Raw genomic sequence first — 11,240 nt, 5'->3', positions numbered from 1 at the left:
AGCTCACTAGCAGTTCGGGCCCCCTAGTGGTCGGGAGCCCTAAGTGACGATTTATATGCCTAGAACTGGCACTGGAGGGGAGGAGTCCTTTTTCCCAGTCGGTATTTAAATACACTGTAAATAAAACAGAAAGAATATTTTTCTGTCTAGCATAATATGTATAACATACTGAACCCAGGGTCAACCAATATGAAACAACCAAGAAAAGGACATATTGTATAAACAACACAAAATGTGCACTCGTGAAAACGACCTAAACTATAAACTATGCTCCCCTAAAATGTAGGGACTATGTACAGTTCATGGATGTAAATACCCCCACATCACTGCACATACCATCACGGAATTCTCAGATAGCAGGATATTTTAGATGGATGGTCATGTGACTGTTTCCCCTTTAATCCACACGAGTCCATCATCACGCGGATGGAATTGAATGAATGTCATTATTTGTTACCCTGCAGAAGGGCCTGGATTTGACTCCCTCTGGATTTGTGTAAGCCGTGCAATTTTCTCTTTTACTGTGTTGTAGGTACTTACCAAAATGCGTCATATGCATTCTTTTTGCGGAGGCGGAATGCCCTCACAAGACAGACGTCAGTAAGAATCACCACATGAAACAATAAAACTAAAGGAATTTTGTTGTCATATAAAAGAACGTTTTTTTTTTGCATTTGCTAACTTTGCATTAACGGATGGAGTGCCTTGGACATGTACAGAATGTATTCACAAGATTGATTATTCATGTGTATTTATGTGTGAGTGTGTGTTTGTTCGTGTGTCTAATATAGTGAGTTCACCCATTCTACTAATGAGAACATATAGAAGTGTTTAATCTGCAAGTGGCTCTTCAGTTTCAATAAAGAGCCTATCTCACATACTTGATATATTTGTCACATTTAGCCATGGCTATAAAAGGCACAAACATAAGTGTCTCCACGCAGCAACGCGTACGTCATATCCAGTTAATTAAAAAAAATACACAATTGCAAAAAGTATGAAAATGTAGGCACTCACTAGCTACAAGTGTCCCAGGGTAACAGTTTCTGAACTGTAAATGTTAACTTGTATAACTCCACTTTTAAAGGCCTGCCACGGTAAATTAGTATCAGCCCACACTATCTATATGATCAATACGTAACACATTATCGTTATAGCATCCATTATTCAGCGTCATAAAATAAAAAGATTTTCACTCGGGCTCTAGGGAAAGAATGTCTTTGAAGGCTGGGAGTGGTCTAGGACTAATTTTATGCAGATAAGATATGGTTGTGTGTTCGTCCTGCTGCAGGAAGTGTCATGACACGCAAATTTGTAATGTATTCAAGGTTCAAAAACATCTCGATAGTTTGTCCTTTCCGCTCAAGAATGAATGACTGACTTGATTTCTGTTGAACGAGCAGCGGACCACATTTGAGACAAGGCTGCAGGGGTACATGTGTATTGGAGGCAGTACCGTGGACCTCTGCACCCCCCTAGACACACATCCTTGACAGCAGCAACGTCCATTCCCGAATCCTTTGCCAAGTGACTCCCTAAGTGAACGTGTCTCACCAGCTGTACCCGCCAAGAAAGTAAAGGAATAGGTATTGAATCTTGACTTGCATAATCAGACGTTGTGTCAACAGAATCTGGCGGTCTTTTTTTTCCCCCATTCTGGAACATTCTGTGGAACTGAAAGTTCAGAAACTGCAGTGAGTTGGTTGTTTCAGAGTCAGCTTTATTCGCCAGGTATGTGTACACATACGAGGAATTTGACTCTGGATTATACAGGCTCATGATCTGCTTATTCATAAAAACGTAAACAAAGGACACTAAACTAGAGTCAATGACTGCAATATACAGAACACATAAACACACATAATAAACCGTAACAGTAACGTATTAAGACTGAAGAGACAATAGTTCAATGAGCAGGGTATAAAGGGTGCTGGAAATATATTTGTACAGGTATTATTATTTACATAATGATGGTGGATGTGTAAGGATGGTGGATGTGTATGGTGGATGTGTACTCTATATATATAGTAATGGAGCAAACAATGCTGGATTGAATAAATAAGTAATTTCTGTGCAGGTGTAATGTACATGAGGTAGGTGGATATGATATATACAGTATATATACAGTATGAACAGCACTGAATTACAGGATGACAAAATAATAGGTAGTAGACAGGTGGATGTTAGATTCAGAGTTACTGGGTTGTTATACAGGGATTGTGCCTGGCACTAAGTGTCTGAAGTTGACTGTTCATCAGAGTGATGGCTTGTGGGTAGAAACTATTCCTGTGTCTGTTTGTTTTGGCGTACAGTGCTCTGTAGCGCCTACCAGAGGTGAGGGGCTGGAACAGGTTGTATCCAGGGTGTGATGGATCTGGAGTGATGTTTCCTGCAACTTTTACTGACTCTGGTTTTGTATAAGTCCTGGATGGTGGGCAGGATGGCACCAATGATCTTTTCTGCAGTTCTGACTGTCCGTTGTAGTCTGTTCCTTTCCAGTTTTGTGGCAGATCCAAACCAAAATGATGGACGTGCAGAGAACAGACTGGATGATGGCTGTGTATAAGTGGATCAATAGCTCCATGGACAGGTTAAGCTTCTTAAGCTAGCGCAGGAAGTACATCCTCTGCTGGGCCTTTTTAATGATGGCATCTGTGTTGGGCTCCTAGTTTAGATCCTAGAGATTGTGGATCCCAGAAACCTGAAAGATTCCACTACAGACACAGGGCTGTTGAGAATGGTGATGGGGGACAGAGTCGGGGGGCTCCTCCTGAAGTCCAAAGTCATCTCCACAGTTTTGAGCCGATTAAGCTCCAGGTTGTTCTGACCACACCAGAGGACATGCTGTTCAACCTCCTGTCTGTAGACAAGACTTGTCACCGTCCTGGATGAGGCCGAAGACCGTAGTGTCATCTGCGAACTTCAGTCGTTTGACAGATGGGTCTCTTGGGGTGCAGTCGTTGGTGTAGAGGTAGAAGAGCAGTGGGGAGAGCACACACCCCTGGGGGGCGCCGGTACTGACTGTTCGGGTACTGGATGTGGTGTTCCTCAGCCTCACCTGCTGACTCCTGTTGGTCAGGAAGTTTGTGATCCACTGACAGGCGGAGGCTGGCACAGTGAGCTGGATGAGTTTGGTATGGAGGACGTCTGGGATGATGGCATTGAACGCTGAGCTGAAGTCCACGAGCAGGATCCTTGCATATGTCCCTGGAGGGTCAAGGTGTTGCAGGATGTAGCAGGCCCATGTTGACAGCATCATCCACAGACCTGTTAGGCCGGTAGGCAAACTGCAGGGGGTCTAGCAAGGTGATGTGATGTCCTTCAGGTGGGCCAACACTAATCTTTCAAAGTATTTCGTGACCACAGATGTGAGGGCGACAGGTCTGTAGTCATTCAATCCAGTGATGGAGGGTTTTTTGGGGACCGGGATAATTGTGGAGCGTTTGAAGCAGGAGGGAACTTCACACAGCTCCAGAGATCCGTTGAAGATCTGTGTAAAGATGGGGGCCAGTTGTTCGGCATAAACGTTCAGGCAGGATGGTGACACGTCATCTGGGCCAGGAGCCTTCCTTGTCTTCTGCCTCTGAAAGAGCTGCCGTACACCCTCTTCCCAGATCGTTAGTGCAGGTGGGGTCGGAGAGTGGAGGTGACAGGGTAACAGTGGGGGGAAGGTGACTGCTTGAAGATGATCCCAGCTTGGACATCAATGGTAACTGTTTAAAACAACACCTACCAAACAGCATACTATAAGGCCCATTCAAGAATAGTAGCCAATCATGGCCTGTGCATATAAGCATATTCACATAAGACTGTTCAAATGGCCAAAGGAGACTCTGGGAAATAAATAATAGATATTACAGTGGCTTGTTTTGGTTATTTTTATCAAATAAATACACCAATTCATGCAGTAAGGGATTTGAAAATTGAAATAAAAACACTACACAATAGGCTTTAAGTCAGTATAAAAAAGATTATTCTTGAAAACCAAACACCAGGAGGGCTTGTCCTCTTGATTTGAACATGCTGCTCCATTTCAAGTGGACTGGAATGCATCGAGGTTAACCTGACAGACAGACGGGAAGAAACATTCCCTCTGGCCTGGTTGGCTGGCTACACATCAAACACATTTGGCTGTGTCAGAAATGGCATCCTAGTCACTGTTTAGTGCACTACGTTTGACCTGAACCCTAAGGACATTACAGGGAAAAGGGTGCCATTCAAGACACACCTGAACTCACACTCTTTTTGTCTTCGCTCTCGCTCACAGCCTAAGTCAAAATGTGCAGTGTGAATTGATGTCTTAGCCGCAGTTCCCACAGTCACCGGTTACATAACTGTATCATACAATGTCTGTCCACCACTCTGTAAAACCGTTTCCCGTATCAATAGCTAGCAAATCTAATTCAAACTCACCGACCAACCGTATCTCTGTCTAATCAATGGTTAACCCGCCGACGGCACACACAGAGAAATATTTACATTGTTGCTATTTAGCAGGCGGTTTACATCCGAGGACAAGAACAAACGCAAGCAATTGTTTTGAAATGATGCATACAAGCACTTTCTACGTTACAGTGAAGGCCTGGATCCAGAAGCCAACAGATTCCATGGACTACGGTTTAGCAACAGGCCTGTCATTGGCGTGTTTTGGTGAAATTGAATTACCTCGTGTAAATGTGCAGAACCGCAGTACATGTGACTTCATTAGATGATAGACCTGTCTTGGGAAGTTATTCTGGTACCTTACGGTACATTAAAGGTTACTGTGTGTTTGTATGCAGGACTAACTGCATACACATAATTAGACACAACAAACCAATGTTTTATGGCATTTAAATAGTGGACATGAGCATGCAAACACACACACACACCGACACACATACATACAGTACATGTGTTTATTGTATATTCTGTTTTGGTATGTCTCAAAACTTAATCTAAAGTAGTCAGTCGCTCAATGTGATTAGCTTTCTTAGAAAGTCAGTATGTTTGCGCTATTGTAGAACTGTTGTCTTGAATTAATGTTTCTAATTCTAATACACATGAAATGAATGTGGACCAGATGATGTTGGTCATCACCAGGTGTTTGTGAAGTGCTTCTACTGTAGCAAAAAATAATAATACAGGCAGATTACAAGGTAAAAAAAAGTTATTTGTTGTCTTTTTAGAAATATTTTTACCCAGATGCTAAGACAATTAAATATTGAAAGTTCTAATTTTAGTTTTCTTTAACAGTCTCTTGCTGGGGAAAAAACAAGCTACTCAATACATTTTCTGCATTGTTTAATAATTGGCAACCATTTTCCCCATTGTTTCTCTTCAGTCACTTTTCAAAGACAGCCTTATACCAAGTCCCCATAGCCTCCATGTTTGTACCAATCTAAGCACAACCCAAGTTACATCATCCCATCGTAACCCTGCAAACAAATACAGACGTGCAAGTAGACAAGTGTTATGTCAGGGCTTGCTGACCCTTTTTCACATCGGTCCCACCAGTTTGGAAGAATGGAGAATGGAAAGGACCGGTGCAGCCTGACATGTGGTTTCGAAGGCTCTAGAACATTCTGTTGACCTTTTTATCTTTATTGGGATTGAAACACCAGCAAACAAGGAAATGAGCAAGGTCAGGCTGTGGCATAATGTCAAGTCAGCTAAGTGAGCTCTCTCATTGGTCACTTTAAAGGCGTGCCTGAAAGTTCCATAGAAAAAGACCCTGTGTATTTTGGGGCTTAGTCCCAAATGTCACTCTATTTCCCAATTTAGTTAGCACTATTTCTAAACCAGGCCCCATGAGGCTTTGGTCAATAGTAGTGCAGTATGTAGTGAATATCTTGCCATTCAGGACACATACAAAAACTCTGTGTGTAATAGGGTCTGATGACTCAATTCCACACATGAAAAACAATAACAGAGATAGAAAAGCAAACAAACTGAGCTGGTCTCTGTCAGAGGAACATAATACAGGTTAATAGACCACTGTTTTGTGTTTGTGGTACTTTTGGAAATGATGCAAAAACATTTTGGAGTGATGCAGCTTGCCAAAGGTCTCTGACATTTACAAAGTAAATAATGAGATGTTGACATTTTTCTCTGTCTGAGAGTTTGTAAACATAGGCGTGTCACATCATGAGCACATGTATTGCTTATTTCATAAATGTGCCATTACCTCTGTCTGGAAGGTTTGTTGACCCTCAAGCTACGTTTCTCGGGATTTACAGCCAAGGTTGCAACATTTTACAATACGAGCAAAACAAAGCATGATTAATTTACAGGCTCGAGTCACATCATTCTGGAAATCTCCTTGATGATGAAATGACTGTTATGACAATGTCCTTTTCGCCAATTTATTATCATCTAACTAAAGAGAGGAAGGGGTACACCCCTTCATTAAGAAATTACAGAAAAAAGCTGAAAACACCAGTGGAGGAACTTAACGAATGCAGGTGTTTCAATACAGGTGTACTGCATGATACCATTAAGCGATATTACCTCCTGCAACATCCTATCATGCTCGGTGGAATTTATAAAACTGCTGAACAAACCCGGTAAACCTCAATTCTGGATCAAGATGGCAAGAGGAAAGGATTTAAGTGTTGGGTAGCATTCTCCAACACCATCCAAAAACAGCAAATCAGGGAAAATCTTTTGGAAGAAAAGTGCACAATCTTTCCGGCACAGCAGAATCTATGCCAAGGCACATTTAAGCTGTTCTGGCAGCTCGTAGTGGACCATCACCATTACCAAGACACTTTATTTTGTTTTTACCTTTAATTTGTCACTGTGTAGTTGATGTAGGCTACTATACAGATAATCCTGAATTGGGGTCACATGTTTTGGCAGAGAATACAGTAACAGTAACATAACAGAATTTAGTTATTAGGGAGTTGTACGATGCTGTCCAATAAAAACGCTGAAATATATTTGCTTCTCAAATGGGAGGAGTAACAGAAAGGGAATCCGTCTATAATTACGCCAGTGGATGTGATACTGGTCATGACAAGAGCACCAAATCCAACTGGTCTAACTATTTTTTATGAGGTTTTTAAGACGCTATAGCATAATTTCAAGTGATGCTTCAATTCATCTTTAAATTTTATATTTATTTGAGGATTTGTTAAATTTATTTGTTTACCGTTCGTCACATCTGCAACGGTTTTAGCTATTTCATAAATTCATAAACCAATTATCTTGAAAGGATTCCAGACAATCTTCAGTGTCAACATGTTTCCCGAGTCAAACAGCGGGTGAGTATTGGCTATAGTCTACAAACTCGATAAGTCACTAATACCGGACGCATTCCATAAAGGGTCAGAGGAAACTGCGTAGTGTAGCGTGTCACCAGCCAAATATAGCGTGTTAAATGAATGAGAATATTCTTCCTGAAACAACAGAACTAGTTTTGTATGGATCCGATTTATATTAGTTTTAATGGGTGGGTAAAGTTGAGACATGCTGCACACCGTTAAACATTTTTCATTCACTACGGAAAGACTAAAACTCATAGGACCAGAAATGCAACTATTTTTATACGTTTTGGTACACCTAACAGAACAAAATGTTCTGATGTTTAAAAAAAACGATAGAAAGAAAATAGTTGGCTATTCGTTTATTCAATTCACTCTCATTTTATTTCGCTTACTTTTGTCACAATATAGTTCAACGTTGATTTAAAAAAGGATTTTAGGTTCAAATGTAATAGTTGGTAGTAGGCTACATAACTAAGTAACTTCGGTGGAATCCTTGGTTTCATGGATTTATGGTTGCTTGAGTTGGTAAGGGTGTATGAAGTGCTGTTTCGTAGATTGTCAGCCTCATAAAACTAAAGGCCATGCACACAGAGGCATGGGCCAAAACAGACCACCGAATGGACCAATCAGTGCCTGTTAGACGATGTTCAATGTCATTCTGACCCTAGACCACAAATCTGTGTCTTGTGTCTTTTATGTGTCTCTTTTATCATTTTTGTGAAAGGCTGAGAAAACGCAGTTTAAAAATACTTGATTTTAAAGACACTCTGCCATTATAAAGCATTAATCCTCAACTATATTAATGGAACACTAACAAGGTTTACCTGCATGTTTCAGGTACAGCTATGAGGACTGCAGGGCCACTGCTGACTGGCTTATGGCCCAGACCTCCGTTCACCCTCTGGTGGGCATCGTGTGTGGTTCAGGAATGGGAGGTCTCGCTGACATGCTGAAAGACCAGGTGGCCTTTAACTACAAGGACATCCCCAACTTCCCCCAGAGCACAGGTGTGTACTGTATATTCTGTCGACTGGTAGGCTCATTTGGTAAATCTTCATTTCCGATGTACAGGGCAAACAATACATCCCTTGGCTATTAGAAAACTTTGCTCTAAAATATATTTTCTGATTGGTTGCCATGCATCAACTGTACTGTTATAATTGGTGGTTGTGTTACAGTGCCCGGTCATGCTGGACGCCTGGTGTTCGGGACACTGAAGGGAAGGCCATGCGTTTGCATGCAGGGACGTTTCCACCTGTATGAGGGATACACCGTCCAGAAGGTACGTCCACTTTGACACGCTGGCAGCAGACATATAGTGGCTGTACTTGTGAACATTCAGCCAGTAAAAATGATTGACGTAGTGTGATGTAGTATAATGCTATTCAAGATTTGTAATTGGCGGATGCTTAAACTTATGTCCCAACATGAAGGCTAATCAAATACACCCAGAAACCATAAATAGTAATTATATAAAAGTTTTTAGAAGTATAGAGACTAACAGTAATCCTGCAATAGAATGTACACATTTAAGCTATATATAATGGTCAAGCGTACGACCAGTGTTTTTGTAATGGTTGCATTTGTGTACTGACCATGTGTTGGTGCTCCAGATCACACTGCCCATGCGCATCTTCAGTTTGCTGGGCGTTGAGACGGTCATCCTGACCAACGCTGCTGGAGGCCTGAACCAGGACTTTAAGGTGGGAGACATCATGATCATGAAAGACCATATAAACATGCCCGGCTTCGCTGGCAACCACCCGCTGGCTGGACCTAACGATGACAGGTAGGCATGTTTCTGCATGGGCCTTCCTGGTCGACTGAGAGCTAATTGGTTGACGTTGTCTGCGGTCTTGACGGCTATGTGCATTGGGGTGTAATCATCTCTCCTCCCTCCCAGATTCGGTGTGAGGTTCCCCTGTATGTCCGATGCTTACGACAGAGACTTGCAGCAGCTGGCTCTGGATGTGGGACAGGATCTGGGCTACGGTGACTTCCTGCGCGAGGGCGTGTACTGTGTCCTGGGCGGGCCCTCGTTTGAGACCATCGCAGAGTGTCGCATGCTGCACAAACTGGGAGCTGATGCTGTTGGTGAGTCACACTTCCTCCCTGTCAGGAACTAAACAATGGTCTGTTAGTTGACCTCAAATTGTTGTCTTATGTTGAGAACAAATATAATTTCTACGGTTAAGACATGTTTGGGCTAAAACGGTCTATCTCTGTCAGGAATGAGCACGGTGCACGAGGTGGTCGTGGCTCGTCACTGTGGAATGAGCGTGTTCGCACTGTCCCTGATCACCAACAAGGCCGTGATGGACTACGACAGCGAGGAAAAGGCCAACCATGAAGAAGTCCTGGAGACAGGCAAGCAACGTTCCAGCCAGCTGGAGAAACTGGTGTCTACCCTGGTCACCCGCATGGACTACAACAACATCACCAATACCTGAACAAATGAATGGAATCAACCTACAAACCCATAGAAGTAGAATTCCAAGATCAGGAACTTCCTAATTCAAGTGAATAGGTTTGGTGCTAGGTGGGCCGAAGGCTATTTTGTTTGTACCTGTGGCAAAGGGGCAATACGTTGCAGTGGCAAACCCTGTTCTAGGAATGCTACTTCCATGGCAAAACTGGCCTTGAAAAAGTGTCTGGAACAGTCCCTTACATCTACATTACTTTTTGACATTTTAGTCATATAACAGAAGCTTATCCAGAGTGACGAACAGGAGAAATTTGTGTTAACTGTCTTGATAAAAGACAGAACGACTTCTTCTTGTGTCCCTCGTTTTAAAAATATTCTTAAATCTTAAGTGTACATTCCTGCCATGAGCAGCAATACAAGCTACTACCTTTTTGTATTAAATTATTGTCGGTTAAAAGTTGATAATGTTAATTTAATATTGATAGGCCGGTTTAAATGTCTTGATTTAACTTAACATAGTTATAAAGCAATGAATCTGCGGCACGTCTTAACATATGTATCTATCTTGTCTATAGATGTACATTATTCTATGTAAAATATGTCAGCTCTTTGTATTGTTTAATATGAATGTTGTTACTAAACTGCATATTTATAAACTTCTGTTTTATTTGGTGTAAATTAAGGGTGTTATTGGTTAATGATCTTTGTAAACATTTAAGTTAAAAATGTTTATTTTAATTTCCTTTCAAACCTGGAAAGGTTGAGATTGGGATTTTCAAGCACATTCTGGCCAAGAAAGGCAGCAGCAAGGCATTATTTAAGAATTACAAAAAGACAACATAAAATGTAAGTTCTCTACAAAGAAAAATATTGTTATAATTCACAAAATAAAAAACTGAAAATTTAAAACATTGACAAGTCAGGGAATCAGCCTCAAATTCATCAAAGATTTTAAAACAGCAAGAAGGACAAGTTCTTCCAATTTAAAACTTTTTTGTAAAAAGTTTCAAGCTGATGGGGCAGAGTACATTAAAGCCCTTTCTCCAAATTCAGTTTGAGCATTTGGGACAGCTAGCAGAATAAAGTAATGCGATCAAAGTTTAGTGTATATATGCATGAATAAGAATGTAGCAAACCCAGAATGACTTAATGAACAAAAGTATACACTGACTGAGCAATTGAGCCTCAATATCATTGCTCACATAAGTAGTAATACATAGGTTTTGTTTCTTGGTTTGAGGAACACCATTAGTTTGGTTTTGTCTGCTTTGAGAACAAACGTTCATTGACACAAGGTCCAATGAAAAGCAAGTTCTGCTAGTCATGAAAAGCTTTTAGAAATGTTGTGGCACAACAAAAAAGAACAGTGACATCATAAAGGTGAAGTAGGGCATTTTGCAAATGTTTGTCCAGATCATTGATATCAGGGCGCCTACTGCTGCCCATGATGCCTATAGGTAAAATCACTACTGGGTGTGCCCCAGGGCTCTGTACCTGGTCCTCTCATATTCACTATTTACAGTGGATATAAAGTCTACACACCCCTGTTAAAATGCCAGGTTCTTGTG

General features: G+C 41.4%; 1 protein-coding gene across 1 annotated transcript; it reads left to right on the top strand.

The window, feature by feature from the left end:
* Window positions 1-7,221: 7,221 nt before the first annotated feature.
* On the top strand, window positions 7,222-10,677 carry LOC105030128 (purine nucleoside phosphorylase). Its single transcript, XM_010903803.5, has 6 exons — window positions 7,222-7,244; window positions 8,085-8,254; window positions 8,426-8,529; window positions 8,861-9,036; window positions 9,151-9,341; window positions 9,477-10,677. The coding sequence occupies exons 1-6, from the start codon at window positions 7,222-7,224 to the stop codon at window positions 9,695-9,697; spliced, it is 885 nt and encodes a 294-aa protein (XP_010902105.2). The 3' UTR covers window positions 9,698-10,677.
* The last annotated feature ends 563 nt before the right edge of the window (window positions 10,678-11,240 follow it).

Source organism: Esox lucius, chromosome 24, assembly GCF_011004845.1.
Source record: "Esox lucius isolate fEsoLuc1 chromosome 24, fEsoLuc1.pri, whole genome shotgun sequence".
Taxonomy (NCBI): Eukaryota; Metazoa; Chordata; class Actinopteri; order Esociformes; family Esocidae; genus Esox; species Esox lucius.
This window is presented reverse-complemented; position numbering and strand designations above follow the sequence as displayed.